This window comes from Canis aureus, chromosome 13, assembly GCF_053574225.1.
Source record: "Canis aureus isolate CA01 chromosome 13, VMU_Caureus_v.1.0, whole genome shotgun sequence".
Lineage (NCBI taxonomy): Eukaryota > Metazoa > Chordata > Mammalia > Carnivora > Canidae > Canis > Canis aureus.
This window is the reverse complement of record NC_135623.1, coordinates 9,322,904-9,347,347: the sequence shown is the minus strand read 5'-3', so window position 1 is coordinate 9,347,347 and position 24,444 is coordinate 9,322,904. Positions and strand designations below refer to the sequence as shown.

The 24,444-nt window shown below is 40.9% G+C and overlaps 1 protein-coding gene across 2 annotated transcripts in view; it reads left to right on the top strand.

Moving 5' to 3' along the window:
• The first annotated feature begins 3,941 nt into the window (after positions 1-3,941).
• The window catches only part of ZMPSTE24 (zinc metallopeptidase STE24), a 38,620-nt gene continuing 18,117 nt past the window's right edge, over positions 3,942-24,444 (top strand). The window contains exons 1-7 of one of the 2 annotated variants that reach the window (XM_077844568.1): positions 3,942-4,166; positions 6,465-6,611; positions 11,535-11,621; positions 13,585-13,701; positions 14,339-14,491; positions 15,744-15,885; positions 21,626-21,810. In XM_077844568.1, the coding sequence (XP_077700694.1) occupies positions 4,050-4,166; positions 6,465-6,611; positions 11,535-11,621; positions 13,585-13,701; positions 14,339-14,491; positions 15,744-15,885; positions 21,626-21,810 (948 nt within the window). In that variant the 5' untranslated portion in view covers positions 3,942-4,049. The remainder of the gene's footprint in view (positions 4,167-6,464; positions 6,612-11,534; positions 11,622-13,584; positions 13,702-14,338; positions 14,492-15,743; positions 15,886-21,625; positions 21,811-24,444) is intronic. The other variant, XM_077844567.1, reaches the window with a different exon arrangement.

The following is a 24,444-nucleotide window of genomic DNA, read 5'->3' as shown; positions in this document are numbered from 1 at the left end:
CTTAGCCCCCATCATTTCTCACCTTGATTCTCAAAATGGCATCCTAACTGGACTCCCTGCCCCCATCTGTGTCCCCATTCAATTTATTCTCCCCACAGTTAGCAGAGATGTTACTTCTCAAAATTTCCAAGGACTTCTTATTTCACTCTGAGTAAAAAAGTTATTAACTAAAGGACTGTGTATGATGACATGATCTGTCTTCCTTCCTTCTTACACTCTTCATCCCACACCTTCTTATTCCTCAAATATGCTAACCATAGACTGGCCTTAGGGCCTTTACATTTGCCATTCACTGCCTCACACTTTCCCCAGATACCCATGTAGCTTCTTCTCTTACTTTCTTTGAGTTTATGCTCAAACATCAATCTGAGAGGTCTTCCTTGACTATTTTAAACTTTTTAAAAAGGTTTTATTTATTTATTTATTTGAGAGAGAGAGAGAGAGCAAGAGAGCAAGAGCAGAGGGAAAGGCAGAAGGAAACAGAATCCCAAGCCAACTCGCCGCTAAGCCTGGAGCCCAATACAGGGCTCCATACACGACCCTGAGACCACAACCCAAGCTGAAATCAAGAGTTGGATGCCCAACAGACTGAGCCATCCAGGCGCCCCTTCCTTGACTATATAAGGAACATGCTGTATCCCCCCTCTCCCTGCTTTTTCTGCACAGCACCTATCTTCCTATTATCTATCTTCCCCTCCCTTTACCTCTGCCTACTAAGAATGTAAGCTTTAGGGGAGAAAGAGGTTTTGTCTAATTCGCTGCTATATCCCAGGCATCCAGAACAATGCCTGGCACTTAGCAGATATTCCATCTTCACCGAATGAATGAGTGAATTCCAGTCTTCACACTTAGAAACCCTTTATCAGCTTCCTGTTCTCCTATGTCTTCAGACACATGGTGACAGATCAACACTATGATGTGGTTCTCCCAAGTATGGGGAGCTAGTAGCTAGTCTTCATAGGGTACTTGTTTAGAGCCAGATACGTAACTAAAAACTACACGATTTTTGTGTAGTTTGTTCCTCACCATAGGAGGTGGTAAGTACTATTATTCTCAGTTTGCTGATGAGAAACTGATGCACAGAGAGATTAGGTAACTTGCTAATATGTGGTGCAACCGTGACTGGCACTCAACCAGCTTAATCTAAATCTGTGCTCTTAGCCACAAAGTTTGGTTGGCAGGAGTTTCTCTGAGGCTTTTGGACAAACTGCAGCAGGATGGAGCTGAATGAATCCAGACAGATGAAGACAAAAAAAAAAAAAAAAAACACCAAAGAGGGTATGGCAATGACAGCCCAAGGGAGAAAGCATTTTGAAAAAGTGTTTATCTCCTCATATTTTAAAGTTGATACCTAAAAGTCTTCATCATAGGGGTATCTGAGAGTAGCTGAGTCTGTTAAGCCTCCAACTCTCCATTTCAGCTCAGGTCAGGACCTCAGGGTTGTGAGATAGTGCCCTGCTGGGTGTGAACCTGCTTGGGATTCTCTCTCTCCCTCTCCCTCTTCTCTGCCCCCCTGTCCAACTCCTGCACACTCTTGTATGTATGGGCGCTCTTTCTGTAAAAATAAAAAGTTTTCATCATAAATTTAAATAGTTGCAATCAATGTAAACTCTGACAAGCTGTAAATAAGGACAATGTAAGATAAAACTATTAAATCACTTTTTATAACATATTGAACAGATTCTACATAACAATGACTGACCATCATCATCCATTTAAAATTACACAAGTGAAAAAAAATAAAATAAAATTACACAAATGAGCTCTTTAACATTCACCGAATGAATTTCGGTGAACAATATTCGGTGAATTGAATGTTTTATCATCCCTAAATTATATTTGTGTTCTACTCCCCCATAAAATGGTATCCAAAGGTAATAATTTTTATGTTTCAAAAACCTTTTGTTGATCACTTACTCGAGATAAAATATAGGTTAAGGGAATTAAATTTTTTCCCCTGTAATTGCATAGCTCTATGTATTAGAATTCTTCCAAGTTGAGTAATCATTACAATTATCTTTAATATACAGCCACTCAAAATGACACGATTATAAATTTTGATGATACATAAATATAAAAGGTAAAATTCTACTGGAAATGCATCTCTCAGTGAGATGGATGGGGTTTCCCCACTAATTAATGCATGTATCTAAATGACTATTTCTTGCTGCTACATTAACAGGGTTCAGTTTCAATTTTCTCTTTTCATAGATGCAGTGCCAAGAAATACTACTCACATAGATAGATGGGTATGCTGGTAATTTTGTTTAGAAATGTCAATCAATTTTTTGGTTTCCTTCTGAGTGATATGCCAAAAGTCAAATAGTGCTCCTTCCTCAGCTGACATTTCAATTAGGTCTATTACTAATTCTACTGAAGGCAAAAAAAACAAAAAACAAAACTGAAACAATCTGTCTAGCAAAAGAATTTGTTATCCTGTCATTTGAGTCCTTCACTTTCTCAAGTGATTTTTAAAATTATACTGATTACTTTCTCTTAGAGGCATTTAGGAAGAGTTGGGGACTTGGAGACATTAATTTCAACACATCTTTAGCATTACAATATTACTGTAATTTAAATATATTTTAGTTGCAGCTGCATATTTAGCTCAATTTATTGTAAATAATAATTATGCAAATTAGCAAAGCCAGTCTCTCGACAAACCAATTAACCAAATTAGACTTTTCTGTGGTGAGAAAAGAAATTTCCCTTTTCAAGTCAAATGAACGCCTTAACAGCCATTCCAAGGTGACTCCATTTCACTTCTCCATTCCAAGATATACAGGGCACTGAGCTTTGACAGGAGTTTGTCCTTGGAGAAAGGAAGGCCCTTTCAGCTCAGGTGTTTTTACTTTTTTTAAAGATTTTATTTAATTATTCATGAGAGACACAGAGGCAGAGACACAGGCAGAGAGAGAAGCAGGCTCCCTGCGGGGAGCCCAGTGGGGGACTCGATCCTGGGTCTCCAGGATCATGCCCTGGGCCTAAGGCAGATGCTCAACCGCTGAGCCACCTGGGCTGCCCAGGTGTTTGTATGTATATATGTATCAATGTATTTATTTATTTATAAAGATTTTTCTTATTTATTCATGAGACACACGCACACACAGAGGCAGAGGGAGAAGCAGGCTCCATGCAGGGAGCCCGACGTGGGGCTCGATCCTGTGACCCCGGGGTCACACCCTGGGCGGAAGGCAGACGCTCAACCGCTGAGCCAGGTGTTCTTAATCTATGCTTTCCTTGCTTTGCTCTAGAGCAGACTCTGGGGCAAAAATCTCCCATCTGCCTTCACACGGGGTGGAAGAGGCAAAGCCTTTTTTTTTTTTTTTTTTTTTTTAAGATTTTATGGATTTATTTGGCAGAGTGCACAGGCAGGGGGAGAAGCAGGCTCCCCGCAGGGCGGAGAGCCCGAGCTGGGCTCGACCCCAGGCTCTGGGGGCAGGGCAGAGCCGCAGGAGACTCCGGCAGGCCTGCGCTCAGAGCACCCGCACGGGCACGCGCCGCGCCCTCTCCCCGGGCCCGCCCTCGGGGCCCCGGGCAGTTCCCAGGAGCCGAGCCCCTCACCCCGCGGGCAGCGGCGGCGGCGCAGCCTGGGCCCCCGTCGCACCCCGACGGAGGGAGGAAGCCCTCGGGGCTCCGCCGCGCTGCGGCAGCCGGGACCGAGGCTAGAACCCTCGGCAGGAGCCCGGCGCGCCCGGCGGGAAGCGGAAGGACCGCGGGCGCCGCGCAGCCCAGCGAGAGCCGAGCGGGCGCCGCCGGAAGCCGGAACTCGGCGGAAGCGGCCCGCGCGCCTCGGGCCGGAAGTGGGGAAGGCGCGACTGTCCTTTTCCGGCAGCAAGGAGGCGGCCCCGGGGGCGTCGCCATGGGGAAGACTGTTGGTGTAACACTGCGGGCTGCGCGGAGGGGGTGGGATGGAGGCGGGGGCCGGTGTGGGGGCGCTCGGAAGGGACGGATATCGCGGTGGCACTGCGGGCACGGCGTGAGGCGACGCGTGTCGCGGAGGCACGGCTGCGCGCCGAGGGAGCCGGCGGAACCGGGCGGCCGCGGGGATGTGGGCGTCGCTGGACGCGGTGTGGGAGATGCCGGCGGAGAAGCGTATCTTCGGGGCCGTGCTGCTCTTCTCCTGGACCGTGTACCTTTGGGAGACCTTCCTGGCCCAGCGGCAGGTGAGCCTAGGCGGGGCCCACCTGGGCCCGACACCTGGTCAGCCCCGGTCCCGCCGCGCCCCCGGGGGCTCCCCCCGCGAGGCCTCGTGACCCGGCCGCGTCCCGGAGGGCGTGTGGGGCAGCTGGGAGCTCCTCGGCGCCGCGAGCCTGGGACCCCGGCCGCTTGGGGCCCGGTGAAGGGGAAGGCAGGGCCGCCGCTGGGTCGGACGCGCCCGGCCTGGCCCGCAGCGCCCCCGGGATCCTCGGGCCCGGACCTACCTCCCGTCTGTGGCCGCGGCCCGTGTGCCTCCAGAAGCACAATTTTTAGAATCCCAACTTCCTCATGACCTTTGTGTCATCACGCTCCACCACGGGCTTAGGAAACCATTTTCTGAAAATAAAGACTTCACAGCCCTTCCTGGACTTTTTTTTTTTTTTTTTAAACCGTATACAGTATGATATTTTGCCCAAAGAGCAATAGCCTCATTTTTTTTTCTTAAAAAGTCTTTATATTGTTGTTTAGACGATTACAATTGTAGAAAGTAGGAAGTGAACGTGACTAACAGTTTTTTCTGGAGGTGATCATAATGAACAGCCCCCTGGATTAGAGAGCTGACCTTTTTTCTTTTTTATAAGATTTTATTTATTTAGTCATGAGACAGAGAGAGAGAGAGGCAGAGATACAGGCAGAGGGAGAGGCAGGCTCCGTGCAGGGAGCCCGATGGTGGGACTCGATCCCGGGACCCTGGGGTCACGCCCTGGGCCGAAGGCAGGTGTTCAACCACAGAGCCACCCGGCCCTCCCGAGAGCTGAACTTTTAAATGAGAGATTTTAAGTTTTGTCTGTCTCTCACTGCTGATTCGCTTTACCTACACTCTTGTATGTTGTCGTTGAATTGTGTCAACCATGATGGTTATTTATGAGAACCATTCTCTTTTTAACTGCTGGAACTCTTTTTCTTGAGCATTACAGCCATTTTCCTCTGCAAATTTCTTCTCAGATTACATCCTGCGTGAATCTTTAAATGGAAATTTTTAGTACTTCATCAGTGTCAGAGTGGCATCTCGATCTCTTTTATTTTATTTTTTTCAGATTTTATTTATTCATGAGAAATACAAAAAGGGGGGGGCAGAGACACAGGCAGGGGGAAAAGTAGGCTTCACGCGGGGAGCCCATCGTGGGACTCGATCCCGGGTCTCCAGGATCACATCCCTGGACCAAAGACGGTGCTAAACTGCTGAGCCACTGGGGCTGCCCTGGATCTCTTCTTTTAGTCCAGAGTCTTTATTTACTTATTTTTAAATAATCATTTGAGTCATCTTGTCTTTTTTTTTTTTTTTTTTTTTTTTTAAGTAATCTCTATGTCTAACATGGGGCTGGAACTCAGGACCCCACGATCAAAAGTCGCATGCCCTCCCAACTGAGCCAGCCAGGTGCCCCTAGCCCAGGTGCAGAGCACTAGGTTCTTTGACAGATCTCTTTGGCTAGCTTCATTAGTTCAGTAGAGAAGATCCTTTGCGTAAAAGAAACAGGTATATACTGTCTAAATGGGGGATGGGGTATTGAACACCTATCTTTTTTTTTTTCCACCTATCTGTCTTTAATGATAAACCCCATTACAGTAACTACTTTTCAATAATGTCTCCTTTACTCAGTGATGGTTTAATGTAATGCCTTTTGTTGAGGATTTGGTAAGGTGCCCAACAATATATAGAGAAGCCATGTGTCATAAAACCATTATAGGAGATGCCGTCCATTATATTAGTTTCTGTGCCCTGTATTAGGTTCCATGGGGTGAAATTACCATTTAGAATTTGGGGTAATAATAAAGTTTGTCTTTCTTGAAGACCTGATCGGTTTCTATTTGTCAGTCCTCAAATTTCCTGTAATTTGGTTTCTAGGACCAGGTTTAATAATGAGCCACAATACTTACAGCTAGCATATTTGCTTTCTTCTCCTTTCCATGAATTTGTTTTCTAAATCTTACAGGACGTATGTTTTATTTGGAGTGAGTGGTGCCCTTTGTGATGTACAGTTTTGGTTTACATATGCAGACTGAAGTATGATGACAACCCTGATTTTAATTTTACCTAGTCAGCCAGCCTCGTCTTCTCTTGTTCTGCTTTTATTTTGCTGAATCAATTGTTTTAGTGGTCAATGCACTTGATCAAATGCAATATTTGTGTATCTATAAAGCAAATTCAGTAGGCTTAAGTGACAATAAATGCTATAAACCACTCAATATCTGAACATAACTACTGTAATAAAAAAAATTAGTTGGTTTGACTGTCTCAGAGTGTTTTCTTCAAAATATTTCAGAGACGGATCTATAAAACAACAACTCGTGTGCCACCGGAGTTAGGACAGATCATGGATTCAGAAACCTTTGAGAAGTCCCGACTGTATCAGCTGGATAAAAGTACTTTCAGCTTCTGGTCAGGACTCTATTCAGAGATTGAAGGCACTGTGAGTAATTTACTTCTTAGAGACACAATCCATCAAATTGTTTAATACTTTGTGGGATCCCTGGGTGGCGCAGCGGTTTAGCGCCTGCCTTTGGCCCAGGGCGTGATCCTGGAGACCCGGGATCGAATCCCACGTTGGGCTGCCGGTGCATGGAGCCTGCTTCTCCCTCTGCCTATGTCTCTGCCTCTCTCTCTCTCTCTGTGACTATCATAAGTAAATAAAAATTTAAAAAAAAAGATTAAAAAAAGTTTAATACTTTGTAATATTTGTTTTCATCTTGTATTTTTGTTACACAAAAGAAGGTATCTTATCTACAAATCCCAGAATGCTTTCTTAACCTTTTTTGTCAATAGTAATGGATGTAGAGCAAAAGAGGCTGAAATATAATTGTTAGTAAGTTGAAAACTGTGCAATTACTGTCATAGGTCAGGTGTGAAAAACAACCTTATATTGTTAAGTTATTATTATAGCAGTCCCTCCTTCTTCTTTTTTTTAAGGTGTATTTATTTGAGGGGCCCCTGGATGGCCTAATCACTTAAGCATCTGCCTTTCAGTGGGGTCATGATCTCATGGTCCTCAGATTGAGCCCTGCATAGGGCTCCCTGCCTAGCAGGGAGCCTGCTTCTCTCTCTCTCCCTTTTTCTGTTCCTCCCCCTGATCATGCGCGCGCGCGCGCTCTCTCTCTCTCTCTCTCAAATAAATAAATCTTTTAAAAAAAAGATTTTAGAAACAGACTTCCCACCAAGCAGGGAGCCTGATGCGGGCTCAATCCCAGGACCTCAGTGTCAGGACCTGAGCCAAAAGCAGACACTTAACTGACTGAGCCACCCAGGTGCCCCTTCCTGCCTCTAGCTTAACCCTGTCTTCCACATTGCAGTCAAAGGAATCCTGAAGGACAATTCGGATCATGTTATTCTCCTATATAAAAGCTATGATTGGCTCACTGTTTCCTTCAGGGTGAAGCCCATATTTCTTGGGCTTTTTGAGGTCCTTTTTAACCTAGCCATTACTTACTTCAGCTTCATCTTTTTTTCCCTTTCCCCAAATTCTTTCCCCTTCTTTTTGTCCACCTCATACCCAGCTTGATTTCCTGTGACTTTGGGTCTTTTCATACGCTGGTATCTGCCAGGGGCGCCCACCTCTTCAAGTCCACTCTCGCTAGAAGCTGATTAATCCCAACTCCTCCCATTAGGTTCCAGCTGAGACGTCATGTTTTCTAAGAATCAGTTTGAAACTTCCCCTGTCCCTCAGGACTGGACAGGGTAGCATCTTATCATTATTCCTATCAGAGTACTTATCACATTGTATTGAATTTTCCTGTTTAGTTGACAGACTTAGAGTTCCTTAAAGAAAGGATACTTTAAGGTTTTGTAGTCTTTTGGTACCTAGTGCCTGGTATAAAAATAAGCACATGATTCATATTAATTGAATGAAACAAGTGGCAGATCATTTTTACCTAGTAAAACAGACCCAGGCTAACCCCCATGCTAAAAGAAGAAAGGCTGTATAGTGTAGAGCAGTGTTTCTTAGTCTTTTTTTCATGATCCCCTCTGGCCACCGGCCCTGTATATTTTTAGACTTTTTTTTAAGTGGGCTCTGTGCCCAACATGGGGCTTGAACTCACGACCCTGAGATTAAGAGTTGCATGCTCCACCAACTGAGCCAACCGGGTACCCCTAGACATTTTTTCCTTAATCACCCTTCCATGAAATTTTAGTACCACAGATAGATTGTATATCTGTGTCTGTACTATATGTATGTGTATCTGTGCTTTATAAATGAAGATTTTTTTCCTTTCCCCAAAACCAGTTCTTGGTTTTCCACCTCCATGAACAATTGAAACTGCATGGTACAGAGGTTAAGAGCAGACTCTGAACTGAGGTGGCTTGAGTTTGAGTCTCAGCTCTATCATACCAGCTATGGGACCTCAAACATGTCACCGATTCCATGCCTCAGTTTTCTCATCTGTTAAAATTGTGTGGTAATAATATTTCCTCATTCATAGTGTTGTTGAGAGGATTAAATGAGTTAATATATGTAAGATGATTAGAATAGTGCTTGATCATTGTAAGTGCTCTATAAGTGTTGGCTGTTATTATTTTTATCATCATGATCATGATTATCATCATTTTTCCTCCAGAACTCTCTTAGATCTCCTGGTACCACCAAGAGAAAGATTTCTATTTTTTTTTTTTGAGAAATATTTCTAAATTGAAAATAGATGAGATTAGCTACCACAACTATTTTATCAGTTAAAGAAACTAACTGTTCGTAGCTTTAAGTGATGTCTAGCTAGTCACAAAAATTTTTTTTTAAATATTTATTTTTTTTTAAATTTTTATTTATTTATGATAGTCACAGAGAGAGAGAGAGAGAGAGAGAGAGAGGGGCAGAGACATAGGCAGAGGGAGAAGCAGGCTCCATGCACCGGGAGCCCGACGTGGGATTCGATCCCGGGTCTCCAGGATCGCGCCCTGGGCCAAAGGCAGGCGCCAAACCGCTGCGCCACCCAGGGATCCCTCACAAAATTTTCCTTGGCAATTATGGACTAGTGTGGTTGGAACCAAATAATATTTCCCATTGCCTCAGGATGATGGAAAAGTAGCAGAGAGTTAAGAAAAATTAAATCTTGGTATTTTAGAAAAATTAGTAAACAGTCTGAAAAACAAAATTGCAGGACACCTGCGTGGCTCAGAGGTTGAGCGTCTACCTTCGGCTCAGGGTGTGATCCTGGGGTCTCAGGATCAAGTCCCACATTGCCTTCATGGAGCCTGCTTCTCCCTCTGCCTGTGTCTCTGCCTCGCGCTCTCTGTGTCTGTTATGAATTAATGAATAAAATCTTAAAAAAAAGAAAAACAAAATTGCTTTTGTTTTGGGATACTTAATGATTTCTAGTAATTATTCTTTTCAATGTTGATTTTTTAATTATATTTTTACTAGTCAAAGCCTGGTTTAGTTACTGAGACATTAAAGATTAGTATTGAAACCTGATGTTTTTCAACGAAGCCAGGAAAAGTAGCTTTATTATGGATCATATTTGGCTTTGGTTAATTTATCTGAAACATTTCTCTTTTTTTCTTTTTATTTATTTATTTATTCCTGGAGTCCTAGGATCAAGTCCTTATCGGGACTATGCTGTGGGACCCCTGTGGGGAACCCATTTTTCCCCTCTGCCTGTGTTTCTGCTTCTCTCTCTGTGTGTCTATCATGAATATTTAAATAAAATCTTAAAACACTGTAGGCAAAAAGCTGATGATAATACCAAATAAAGTTACAAATCACCATCAAATCACCATGGATGGATCTAAAAATATGTAGAGTATAAAAAGCCAACTTGTAGAATAATAAGTACAATATGATACTATCATTTATATATAGTCTTAAAAAGCATATGTAAATCACTACAGAATTTATGGATAGATACATAAAAATGGAAAGTAGATTGGAAGTCTACCCATGAAATATAGTGCCAAAACTCCTCACAACCCCAAGGAACTGTATGTGAACCAATGAAAATACTGTGCTTCTAACCAAGGAGTGTGATGGATTGTTGTGTTCTTGAGCCTCCACAGAAAAGAAAAAAGAAAAATAAATTGATTCCTCTTGAGTTCCATAAACTTTTTTTTTTTTTAAGATTTTATTTATTCACTTGAGAGAGAGAGAGAGAGGCAGACACACAGGCAGAGGGAGAAGCAGGCTCCGTGCAAGGAGCCTGATGTGGAACTCCATCCAGGACTCCAGGATCACGCCCTGGGCCAAAGGCAAGTGCTCAACCACTGGCCCCCCAGGCGTCCCAAGTTCCATAAACTTAATATCTGTTGTGGGAAGATGTGTTTTGTAAGCACATATTCTTTTTAGATTTTAAGACCAGTTCACCCATTCAAATGTCATGGTGATTTGGTGAATATCTTTATTCACTTTATCTGCCCAAGACAAAGGGTAGTGCCGAGAAGGGTGCCTCCTACGAAACTCTGACTCCTACCTAAGGATTCCTTACCTGGGGAAAGCACAGATATCCCGTTCTGTCCCTTAGCTTGGAAAGTGGACCTGACTCTCCACTTAAGCAGATACTAATACTTTGTTCTGATTGAAGGGGGAAACTTTTCAAGGAAAGCCACTTAGGAAGCCACATAGCCTGGTTCAAATCCCATTTATGTCACTCATCAGGTGTGGGATTCTGGACAAATTGGTTACCTTTTCTCTTTAAGTTCTTTTTTTTTTTTTTTAAATATATTTTATTTATTTATTCATGAGAGACAGAGAGAGAGAGGCAGAGACACAGGCAGAGGGAGAAGCAGGCTCCATGCAGGGAGCCCGACGTGGGACTCGATCCCAGGTCTCCAGGATCAGGCCCTGGGCTGAAGGCAGACGCTTAACCGCTGAGCCACCCAGGGATCCCCCAGCTTTAAGCTCTTGATTCATAAAACCCTTGTTGTGGTCTTTGGCATTTTTTTTCCTCTTACAGCTCTATAGAGATATAATTTACATACCATATTAGTTTATCTGAATGAAATGGATAGGTAAAAATCTTTACTGGTCTAAACTTAGTATCTCAGTTGGTTTGTTTGTATTCATCTAAATGCATAGTTTACCTTAAATAAGATAGGTCTCTTTTCTATCTTTTTTAAAAAAGATTTATTTATGTATTTGAGAGGGAGAGAGAGAGAAAGAGCAGGAGTGGGGTGAGGGGCAGAGGAAGCAGCAGACTGCCTGCTGAGCAGGAAGTCTGATGTGGGGCTTGATCCCAGGATTCTTGAGATCATAACCTGAGCTGAAGGCAGACGGTTAACCCACTGAGCCACCCAGGTGCCCCTCTTTTTTTCTTTAGAGATAATTATTTTGTCCTTTTTTTCTTTATAAAATGCTCTCACCTGATAGTTTCTAGTCTGTTCAAATGTAACCAAAATATGTCTTGTTTTATAGCTTATTCTTCTTTTTGGAGGAATTCCTTATCTCTGGAGACTTTCTGGACGGTTCTGTGGCTATGCTGGCTTTGGAACAGAATATGAGGTATGTTATTCATCGAGAGTCTTTTGGCGTGGCCAGCTTTATATGAAAGTTAATTTTTTGACTCTGTCTTTAGGCTTCTCTGTACAGTCCTTGTCCACGTATGCTCTGTTACGATAATGCTAGTTATTGTAGCAAACTCCAGAATTCCAATGGCTTATCACAATAGTTCATTTCTCAATTACATAATAGCCTAGTTGAGGATTTTTGGTCAGCAGGTGACATTCTTCTATGTAGGAAGCCAGGGACCTGGTCTCTTTTCATCTAATTGGCTCTGCCATCCCCCAAGTGCCCCAGAGTTCTCTGCATCCAACAGCCAAAGGGAATGAGAAGGTGGAGAAAGTACACCCTCTTCTTAACTCCTTTGTCTCTGATGAAGTCCTTTGGATTCACATTTTGTTGGCACACTGGTCATTTAATCTCAGGTGTAAAGGAACTAGGAAATGGTAGTCTCTGATTAGGCAACTATTTCTCAGGGACAACCCCTTGCAGTGAAAGGGGAAGCATGAATTTTGCTAAACTCACTAAACAGATAGTCTTGTGCCATATGCACGTAGCAGATACTTCAAACATGGACAGAGAGTATATCTTCTAGAATCTCCATGGAGCTGCTGTGTCTAGCTATACAATGGAATATTCTAGAGTCTTTAATGATGAAAAAATAGATATAGATATGGAAGGATTTTTATAAGATGTTTAGTGAGAAAAGCAAGTATTCACACAATCAGTACAGTACAATTGCATTTTTGGAAGATGGGATTCTGATTCATTAGTTTTGAGGAAGGTCCTAGAATCTGTTTTTAATTTTTTTCCCATTTCCTGTTTGGGAACAGTGCCAAAATAAACCACCCTGCATGTTATAGCCAGACAAATCTTCCTTTCTCCTTCACTCTCCCTTCTTCCCTTCTTTCTGTGTTTAGAAACTTATATTGACTGAATCTTGTTACCAAATCAAATGTGTTTTGGTGATGTGTGGCATATTCACACTTACCTTAAAAGCATTACATTTTATACCATGTGGTAAGAGGGTGAGGAGAGAGCAGAGATTCTGTTTGCCCCATCACTCTTTCTCTGTCCCCCACCTCCCTCCGCACTCAGGTGCCCTTTTCCTCCACTGTCCTAGGGAAAATTTGGAAGAGAAATGAAGCAGTTCTTGGCTTTTGATTTCCCAACAATCTATAGTGAAGGCACTTAAAGTAGTTCTTTTTTTTAAAAAAAGATTTTATTTATTTATTCCTGAGAGACACAGAGAGAGGCAGAGACAGAGGCAGAGAGAGAAGCAGGCTCCATGCAGGGAGCCCTATGTGGGACTCAAGTCCTGGGACTCCAGGATCATGCCCTGAGTTGAAGGCAGGCGCTAAACTGTTGAGCCACCCAGGCATTGTCCCACTTAAAGTAGTTCTTGAGAGTAATTTTCTCCGTTGGTGTTTGGCTTCTTGTGAAAACTTTAGCACACTCCACCCCACCTGTCCTAGCCTAGCTTTTTTGATGCTCTGGGATCAATATCTCTGCCTTGTCCCAAGGCCTCTCATCTTTTACTCTTCCTTTTACAGGGTACTCCATGCTTTCACAAATTGCAAGGAATTCCTTCTTTCTTTGTCTCTCTTGTCCCATTAATTTACCTCTTTCTTCAGAGTGGCATCCCGAGTCTCAGCCTTTTAAGCCTTGTTTGAATTCTGGAGCATACATGATTGTCCCTCATTTTTTAGTTCTTTTTTGTCTATATGGCTTCAGATAACTTTCACATAGTGCCTGTGTAATAAAAGAGAGATTGTTTTATTGCCGCCTCCTTGCAAGTAAACTCTGAAGGTAGAGATGATGTTGTTTTACCCATAGAATCAAGCACATTGCTGGAGATGTAGTATGTACCCAACGCCTGCTTGTTCATTTGTTTACTAATCATTCATTTGAAAAATGAATTAATATTACACTATAAAAACTGCTATTTTTTTCTTCTTGTGTTTAGATCACTCAGTCCTTGGTGTTTCTCTTGTTAGCTACACTTTTCAGTGCATTGACTGGTTTGCCATGGAGTCTTTATAATACTTTCGTGATAGAAGAAAAACATGGTTTCAATCAACAGGTAAACTAGAGAATACACATGTTCTCTTTTAAATATAAAGACTTTTGTTCTTTTTTTCCCCTCTGCTGGTAATAATTGAAACATAATTTACTATTTTTTTAAGATTTATTTATTTATTTATTTGAGAGAGCAGGGGGAAGGGGCAGAGGAAGAGGGAGAGAATCTTAAGCAGACCGTCACTGAATGCAGAGCCTGACTGGAGGCTGTATCCACGATCTTGAGATGATGACCTGAGCTGAAATCAAGAATCAGAGACTTAACTGACTGAGCCATCCAGGCGCCTCCATAATTTGCTATTTTAGAGCATGAATTAATTGAGGGAAAAGAAACTGCAGATACGATAAGGATCATAGCTTAAAGTCTTGCCGTAAATTCTTCTAGTACTAAAGTCTAGTGTTTTTCTGCTAACATTTAAATGGTATATTTTGAACTGTAAAATGCCAGACATTTACTAATTGTCTTAGGCTATCATATAATATAGACCCACTGCCTTTTAACCTAAAATTGCTTTTTTAAAAAAATTTTTAATTTTAATTTTAATTTTTTTTAAATTGCTTTAATAGTGTATCCTTTGTATTCATGTATTAGTTATTTTAAAAGCAATTTCTCAGTTTCTTGTGATGATCTTTTTTTTCAGACTTTGGGATTCTTCATGAAAGATGCAGTCAAGAAATTTATTGTGACTCAGTGCATTTTATTGCCTGTGTCTTCACTTCTACTTTACATTATTAAAATTGGGGGTGATTATTTTTTTATATATGCCTGGCTGTTCACATTAGTTGTTTCTCTGGTGAGTAGAATCTTTTTTTCATTTTCTTTTATAAAATTTCCTTGGCAAGATAACTGATTTAATCTTCATTAACATGTGGACAGTTCTTAAGAAGCAAATGCAATATAAATAAGTGGGCTTATAAATTTCCCTCTTGGTTTCTGTATTTGGGTACAGAAACAGGAGAGCTGACTCTGACCATAGATTTTCTTCTTATGCTGACTCAGATTCTAGAAACTCTTTGTTAATGATCCAGTTGTCAGGTAGTTTTGGGCTGTGCATTTGTGAGTTGTCACCAGAATGGATGACTAAGTTTGATTGATTAGTGACTCTACTGAGCTCCAGTGCCTAAAAAAATATCATGGATGTTTTGAAGAGAGACTAGATTTAAGAGGGACAAGAAAAAGAAAGCATAACCTTACCTGATTTTTTTTTTCTGCCCTCCTTCCCCTCCTCCTTTCTCCCTTCTTTACCCCTTCTTCTGTCTTCTGTTTTTCTCCCCTTTTTCCTACCCCCCTCCCTCCTTTGTCCCCTCACCACCACCACCCTCTTCGTTCCTCACGTCTTTGCTTCTTCTTTCTACTGTATTCTAAACCACCTCACAACACATACACTACAACACAATGAAAACAACCTGTTCACAAGCCCCAGAAAGTAGCATCTATTACCTCTTCAGCTCCTCTGATGATAAAGTTTACTTTAGTCTGAATTGCCATGATGCTCACTGCTTCACTTTCCATTGGTGGGATCAAGCTCTGAAAATAGGTACTAGTTGGATTTACACACATCTGTGTGTGGCAAATGAAGTAAGGGGAAAGAGAACAGAGGAAATGCTGCAGAAATGCTTAAGGAAGTGCCATTTCAACCACAGAATAGTTATGCACTGCAGATAGTCAATTTTAGCAGACCACCCAAATAACATCACATAGTCAAACTCTAGTAATTATTTTCTAGCAAAGACTGTAGGTCTCTCAGGATTACTCTGAAAGGCAGGATTCCAAGTTATTATGGGCATGTGAAGTGTCAGAAATTCCCAAGATAATTTTGAGTGGACCATTTGACTTTTTGGTTATTACTGCACTGAGACTACTCACTTTGATTTAATTTAACAAACAAATATTGAGCATTTACTATCTGGTACTATTTGGGGCTGGGAATACCAGAGCAAATAAGGCCCATGTTCTCAAGGCTGGATCACATAGTTGTCTCAATATAGTCTATATAAATTGCAGTTTTTGAGGACAAATTCATAGGTTCTGAATTTATTTTTCAGGTGCTTGTCACGATCTATGCTGATTATATTGCCCCTTTATTTGACAAATTTACACCTCTGCCTGAGGGAAAGCTTAAACAAGAAATTGAAGTAATGGCAAAGAGTATTGACTTTCCTTTGACTAAGGTGTATGTTGTTGAAGGTAAGGCTACTGAGAGGTGAGGAAGTTTTATTCAAGTGTTTTGATTTGTTAGGATTTTGCATTTTGGTTTTTTAAGGTTCCTAGGAATTGATGACATAGTCCAGGGACAGAAACTGGTTGCCTGATACCTGTTCTTACCTGCAGCTCTATGTGGTTGGCTTTATAGTGTTGTTGGGCCAAGGCTTTTTTCACTCCTTGTTACATCATGTATATTAGGCTGAGTTATGTATTTCTATTATCTGCCTGGCTCCCTCAGGTAACTGAGTTGGACCTTTGCCTAATCAGGCACTAGTTTGGGGCCTCATAAATAAAACCAGTATTACTGGCTTTGTCTCATCCAGTAAAACTTTCAGTGTTCTGGAGGAGTCTGATTTCACTTGTACATTACCAAAAACAGTAGTACCTTTGAATATTTCAGATCAGTTATTCTCTGCTGTTTGATAATTGCTTTTGAGAGTTAAGCTATGTGTTAGCTTACATAAGACTACTAAAATCTCAAGCCCAAAAAGATGTAGAGTAAAACTGTTGTATGATACCATGACTTTCGGAATCTATAAATTAAAATCCATGTGAATGCCTGAAACTGGTTCTGCCTCTGCCACTTAGCAGCTGTAGGATCTTGGATGAATCCCTTCACCCCTCTAGGTTTGTTTTGCTTCCGCTAAACCATTGTTGGGCAAACATTTTCTGTAAAAGGCTAGTCAGTCAATATTTTAGGCTTTGTGGGCCACATGGTCTGTCTCTGTCACAACTCTTCAACCTTGCCATTATAGTTGGCAAGTTAGAGTACAGAAGCAGTCATAGATAATACACAAACAAATGACTATGGCTATGTTCTAATATAACTTAAAAAAAAAAGTGGCAGATTAGATTTGGCCTGCAAACCATACTTTGTCCATCCCTCCTCTAAATTAAAAAAAAAAAAAAAATCACCAGTGAGAAACAGCTGTATTGGATGAAGGAGTAGAAACAAGTAATTATGGGGTCAGGGAGAACAGAGATGGCTACAATGGAAAAGAACAAATTAACAGCAACTAGAAGAGTATAGAAGTCTTAGGCAACCAGTGGCTTCTGAGGCTGTATTTCCCAGCTAATGGGATAGTTGGGACATTTCTCTGGGGGAAATGGTAGAAGAATGACAATTGCTGCTACTTTTTAGGCTCTGTGATCTCTACTCTTAGTAAACTAGAGGCACACTAATCAGTACAGTAGGACCATCTTTTAGCGTCTTTTAAGCAACTTTTACTAAGTTGCTTATCACTTAAGTTATAATCAGATAATATGAAATGACAGCTAATGATATCACAATGGAGTTAATTGGTAAGGTGTGTAATATATACTGTCATTGCCACGTGGTTTTAGATGAAATAGGGAAGGCTTTATGGAGAATTATAATATGAGCTAGTACTTTTTGGAATATCACGATTTGGCCTTTTTTTCCTCACTCCCGGCCATCTTGTGGGGCCGGCCTGCACCTAAGGCAGGAAGATAGTGGCTGCAAAGAAGATGAAAAAGCCACTGGAGTTGATCTACTTTGGGCTCCAAATCAGTATGAAAAGTGGGAAGTACGTGCCGGGGTACAAGCAAACTCTGAAAATGATTAGACATGACAAAGTGAAGCTAATCATCCTTGCCAGCAACTGCCAGCCTTGAGGGAATCTGAGATAGAGTATTGTGCTGTGTTGGCCAAAACTGTGTCCATCACTACAGTGGCATAATGGCAATAGTATTGAGTTGGCATAGAAAGTGGAAAGTACTGTGGAGTATGCACACTGGCTCTCATTGATCCAGGTGATTCTGATATTATTAGAAGCATGCCAGAAAAGGCCAGTGAAAAGTGAGTCGTTTTTTATTTAATAAAATATTTTTTATTTAATAAAACTGACCAGAGATTGCTTTAAAAAAAAAAAAAGATTGGAGTAGGTACAGGGTAGCATTTCAGAGGTCAGGCTGTGAGGTCAGTAGGTTTGGGTTTGAATCCCAGTTTATCACAAATTACCTATGAGTTTGGCAACTTACCTTTACTAATCAGAAGTTTACTGATCCGTAATATAAGTTTTTGTTAATAATGGTAACAATCCTCAGAAGTATTTTGAATGCTCAAGTGTTGTTACTAAGAATAACAACGTACATTATGGATTTGTAAATTAATAGGGATATTGTAATGAAAAGCCAACATTCTTCTCTGAGAAAATATCAGATAGCAAGTATTGTGCAGAGAATGAAACTAATGTGATGTGATCAAGGACGGCTGGGTAGATATTTTATTTTTTTAAAGATTTTATTTATTTATTCATGAGAGACACAGAGAGAGGCAGAGACACAGGCAGAGGGAGAAGCAGGCTCCATGCAGGGAGCCTGACGTGGGACCGGATCCCGGGTCTCCAGGATCACACCCTGGGCTGAAGGTGGTGCTAAACTGCTGAGCCACTCGGGCTGCCCTGGGTAGATACTTTATATTGGGTCATTAGGCAACAGCTCTCTGAGCAAATGGATTTGAGCTGATACCTGAAGGAAGAAGCCATCCATGCCAAGATCAGTGGAAAGACCTTCTAGAGCTTTGTGTCTATAAGAAACAAGTTCCAGTGTGGCTGTAGCCTAGTAGGAGAGTGTTATGACATGAAGTATGAGACAGACAAGAATTAGACCACATAGGCCTTTGCAAATCAGGATGAGCGTTTAGGTTTTATTGTAGTTTGGGGGAAAAAAGCCATTGAAAATTTTAGTGACATGGTCTGGTTTGTAGTTTTTAAATATTGTGGGTTGCTGTATGGAGAAGAGATTGTAGTGGGAGGGCAAGAGTAGCAGCAGGGTGAAAAGTTAGGAGACAGTGGCAGTGGTCAGGAAGGAGATAGGGCAGCTTAGACTAGGACAGTAGTAATTTATGGAGAGAAGTCGATGCATTAGGGATATTGTTTTACAGGTAGAGTTGATGAAATTTACTCCTGTGAGGAATTGGGGAAAGGGGGACATTGAGGGTAATGACCTGGATTTTTGGCTTGAGCAGCTGGATAAATGGTAGTTTACTGATATAGGAAGACTGAGCGAAGAGCAGGTTTTGGGGAATTAAGTTCTGTTGGATGTTACATTTTGAGGTATCTATTGAACACCATATTAGAGTTCCTCAAACAGTGGTTAGCTCCAAGTATGCAGTAGAACCAACTCTGGCTGATTGAAGCTGGAAAATTCCTTATTTGACAATCTTTGATTCATAAGATCACCTTGAAAGTTAAGTTTACAAGCTTGGAAATGGGCTGTTCTCAGGGAGACGAGCTGAGAATCTCACCATAGAACCAGTCTGGTGAGGACCCTGCTGTTGCCTCCTGCTGTTGAATTCGGCAGTTTGTTCTCTTGACATCCCCTCCACCCTAATAGCACTCTTAGCATTGATTCCTCACTGCCTGCTTCTTTGCATAATTAGCTAGATCTTCTGAGTCCCCAGTGGGTATAGCTGATTAACTGAGCCAGGGCATGGGCTGGGTTCCAGGAGTGCTGGGGGCACAAGTATCTGGCCTTTTAGATTTCTCAGATGGGAAGCAGTCTACTACAGTACTTACATGATGAGAACTCTGAAAGGAGGATTCAGCACTGGACAGGAAAAAAAAAACAACATAAAAATATAAACAACAAATCTGCCATGTAGATATCCTTGTGGAGATGTAGAGATATCAGATAGGTAGCTGAATATATGTCTGGAGTTCTAGGGAGAGGTCAGGGCCAGAATATTGATAGGAAAGCATCTGGCACATAGATGGTGTTTAATGCCATGGATGGGGATCATTTAGAGAAGAGAAGGGGGATCAGGTTGGATTCAGCAAGGGAGGAAAAGCCAGTAGCAGAGGCTGAGGAGGAGAGACCATTGAGGTAGGAAGAAAGCCAGGAGAAAGTGGTAATTCTTTTGAGACAGGAGAAGGAAGTCTTTCCTGGAAGAAGTGGTCAGCTGTGTCAGATGTTGCTGAGAGGTGAAGGTAAGACGACATAAAACACATAAAAGACACAGAGGGCAATGCCTTACATTGGTTTTCAGAGTTCTCAAGTATATTACTTCATACCTCAAATGGAATCATCAACCTATTCAGTAAACATGCATTATTGAATATATATTACATGTCAGCCCAGTGATACAAAAAACTGATGGTCTAGGGCAGGGACCTTTAAGCTTTAGTGAGTGTAAGAATTTTCAGGAGGGTTTGCTAGAAGACAGATTCTTGGGCTCCCTGCTGAGGTATTTTAGTGTCTACCTTTAACAAGCACCCCCAGGTGATTTTGGTGTAGGTATTCCTTGGGCTATACTTTGAGAAATGTGGACCAGTGGGAGGTATTAAGCCATTAATTTTATTTTGTTTATAAGCTTACAGTCTGCCTACTTCCAAGCTGCCATAAGGCTGCTTTTAAGAAATATTTGCATTTAAAAATTAGAATCAGAGAAGACAGACATGAGAGAGAAGTATGAGACCTCCAAATGATATATAGCTTTCCAGATGCTGAGGTCCTATACGACTGACAGAATTGGACCACATGTTTGGCATTTCTAGGTCATGAAATCAAAAAGGAAAAAACAATAAATAAGCTACTATTTATCAAAGTCTTCCTACATTCTAAACGTACTGCCACACATACTACTACTCTATATGCAGAATATACTGCATCCTAAATATATTGCTAAACATACTTCATATTAGAAGTATGAGTGGTTACATGCTAATAACATGCTATTACATTTTGTATTTGTATCTCATCTTCTCAAGTGAAACATGTTTTGTCCTTTCTTTTAAAAAAGGTTTATAAGTAATAGTAGTAAGTTTATGGGTCAGGCAGTATATGAATTTATTTGCTTAGAATTTCTCATGTAAAAAAAAAAAAAAAAAGAATTTCTCATGTAATCCTTAATCCAGCTCAGTGAGATGGACATTAGCTTCATGTGATAAACAGGTAAATCTTAAAGAAATTAAGGAAGTTTTTTTACATTTACCCAACTACTACATGGCAGAGCCAAGATTTAAACCCCAAGTCTGTTCTTAACCACATAGGTAGAACATTTAGAAAATAAAGAAAAATATAAAGAAGCAAATAAAAAATCAACCATAGTTGAGCTCCTGTTAGCCACATACTGTTAGGTATGGTTTTTTTTCCCAGTCTTTTTAAAAATAGCTTTAACTTTTTTCTCATTATAGAAGTAAGTGTACTTATTTTAAAAAGCCTGGAAAAGTATACAGGAGGGAACTAAAATCCTTAGTCCTAGAAGCCAATGCTAAACACCTCAATGTTTCGAAATATGTCTTCATAGGCTTGTGTTATGCTTTTCTATTTACATGTACTTTTTTTCATGACAATAATGGAACCTTATATACATGAAGTTTTATATCCTTTACAGTATATTGGTGAGCTTTTTCCTATCTTGTTAAGGTTCTTCGAAAAATATTGCTTTTTTTCTGGCTGTTTAAAATTCCATTTCACAGCGCTGCCATACTTTAATCATTCCACTACTGTTAGGTATTTAGACTTTACTTGTTTTCTAATTGCTATAAAGCTGCGATGAGCACAAACATTTGTTGGCAAGCCTGTAGGAAAACAGACACTCTCCACTGCAGGTGGTCATTTATGTTGATACAGTTTTCTTCAGGTATTAAACAGTTTGAAAATGTTAATGTCCTTTCCAGTAATGCAATTTCTAGGAGTCTCTCCAGAGGACCCAAAACTTTTTAATTATTTTCCATGCTTTGAACTGTCTTTTCCTTAGGATCTAAACGCTCTTCCCACAGCAATGCTTATTTTTATGGCTTCTTCAAGAACAAGCGAATAGTTTTGTTTGACACTCTACTAGAAGAGTATTCTGTTCTAAACAAAGACATCCTGGAGGAGTCTGGCATGGAACCCCGCAAAGATGGAGAAGGGGACAGTGAAGAAATAAAAGCTAAAGTTAAAGTGAGTTCTTCTTTTCCTAAGAGACTCTGGCTTAGTTTTTATAAAAAGTTCCTATGACAACTCAAAATAACATCAGTTTCTATGTAGTGAGTGAGTGGTAAATTCAAGGAGGCCATCAAATAAGAACCCCATGGCCCCTTTATAATTCTGGTATTTGGGAGAGATTATCACTATTATTACATGCTAACTGCCTCACGAGCTTTTATAGAATGTACACATGAAAATTGGAGGCATAAGATAGGAAAATTCTTATGATTAGAAGCTATCTTTAAAACAGGGGTGTTGTATATATTCCCTATTGTTTATGTTCAGAGAATTCCCACAGCAGGATAAAGAGAAGATAAACATCTGATTTTTAGCTCATTGAGATACAGTAATGATAGGCTTTGACAATGGAGAGACTTGGATTTGAATCCTGGTTCTGTCATTTAGTAGCTGTGTGTCCTTGGGTACACTATACAGTGTGGTCAGTTTTGTTTTCTCTTGTTTGTTTGACACGTATTTATGAAACATATATTCTGTGCTGAGATACTTTGCCTGGCACTAGAAATGCAAAAATAAAGAGGGAAATTTTGCTCTCAAGCAGTTTATGGTCTAAGGGAAAAAAGTCATCGAAGCACAGTACAATATGATAATTACAACAGTGAAGTTATATGTACTGGATACAGTGGGGAGCACAAGAGAAGACATTTCTTAAATCTGACTTGAGTCTCAAGCTTTTTCTGAATTCTTTCCTGGATGAGATCAACTGAGGCTGATTATCAAGATCTCAAGTACTGAAAACTAAAAGGGGGAGAAGGGACAATGATAAGAAACAAAACAAATTTAATCAGAAACAGCTGCCAGTATTTGTATATGTATGGGAATGTGCTATTGGCTTTGGTTTCATTTTGGATCTGTGTAACTCTGGGCAAGTAAGTTCTCTAAATCATAGATTTCTTAACTAAAAGATGATGCTAGCAGGGTTTCTCAACTTGGCACTATTGACATTTGGGGCCAGGTTTTTGTTGTGGGAGGGTATCTTGTTTAGCAGTATCCCTGGCCTTTCCCCACTACATGCCAGTATCAACCTCCCCTATCCCTAACAACTGTTACAACTGAAAATATCTCCAGACATTGCCAGACAGCCCTGGGGGGCAAGGCAAAAAAATCATTTCTGGTTGGGAAACACTGGGCTAAAGATGCCTGCCTTTTAGGGTTGGGAGGATTTTTTTTTTTTTTTTTTTAAGATTTTATTTATTTACTTATTTGAGAGAGAGAGAGAGAGAGAGAGGGAACCAGAGAGCACAAGCAAGGGGAAATGGCAGTGGCAGAGGGAGAGGGAGAAGCAGGCTCCCTGCCGAACAGGGAGTCCAACGTAGGGCTTGATCCCAGCACCCTGGGATCATGACCCAAGCCGAAGGCAGACACTTGACTGACTGAGCACCAGGGTTGGAAGGATTAAATAAAATAATACAGGGGGAATACCTTATATTCCATTTTATACATTCTAACTACCAGAAAATAACTATTATCTTTTGAACATCCATTTTGATCCTAAAAGGATAGCCGAGTAATGTGCCTAGCCCGTTATAAATATGTACATGGAGCAAGATTCTGTGAAGGGATTAAGTAGCATTGGGAAAGGGCTAACTGCTTTGATTCTGCTTATTTTTGAAGTAGGGTTATCCTTCCAGTTAGGTTATTGGCATAAAAATCACTTTGGTCTGATCAAATGTCAGGATTTTAAGCTAGGAAGAGGTTCTAAGATCATCTTATCAGAGGTGCCTGGGTGGCTCAGGTCCCACGTTGGTCTCCCTACGTGAAGCCTGCTTCTCCCTCTGCCTGTGTCTCTGCCTCTCTGTCTCTGTGTCTCTCATGAATAAATAAATAAAATCTTTAAAAAAAATCATCAGTAGGAATACTGAAGTCCAGAAAGGGTAACCCAGGAATGGCACTGGGGAATCATGCACGTTCAGCAAGTCAGCCTGCTTAAGAGGTATCCACATAGAGGGGGATGTGGGTGGGGGTGGAGAAAATCATAGCCAAATCATGGTGTTAGATAGTGGTCTATTGATTTCAAACAGTAATGAAATTACTGACCTTTAGTATCTAGGAGAACAGTATTCTTTGGCTTAAATCTTACAAAAGATTAGTCTTTAGAAGTGTGTTGAGTGGAGTTTGAGTTATTTTTGCTGACTTCTTGAAGAGCCCACTTAAGTTCATTGACAACTACAAATATTTTAGCATCTATGTATAGATTATATGATGAAGATACACTAGACATAGTCTTGTCCTGAAGAACCTATAGTAGAGGAGACTAGCCATGTTTACACATAGCCCATAAATTAAAGTAGAGTGCAGTGAATAGTGGCTGGGATAGTTTGACTTGCAGAAATTAAGAAATTGAGAATTCTAATAGTTTTCTTAAAAGAGAAGGTATTGGGGATCGCTGGGTGGCTCAGCGGTTTAGCGCCTGCCTTTGGTCCAGGGCATGATCCTGGAGACCCAGGATCGAGTCCCACATCGGGCTCCTGGCATGGAGCCTGCTTTTCCCTCTACATGTGTTTCTGCCTCTCTTTCTGCCTCTCTTTCTGTGTGTCCTTCATGAATGAAACATTTAAATAAACATTTTAAATGAAACATTTAAATAAA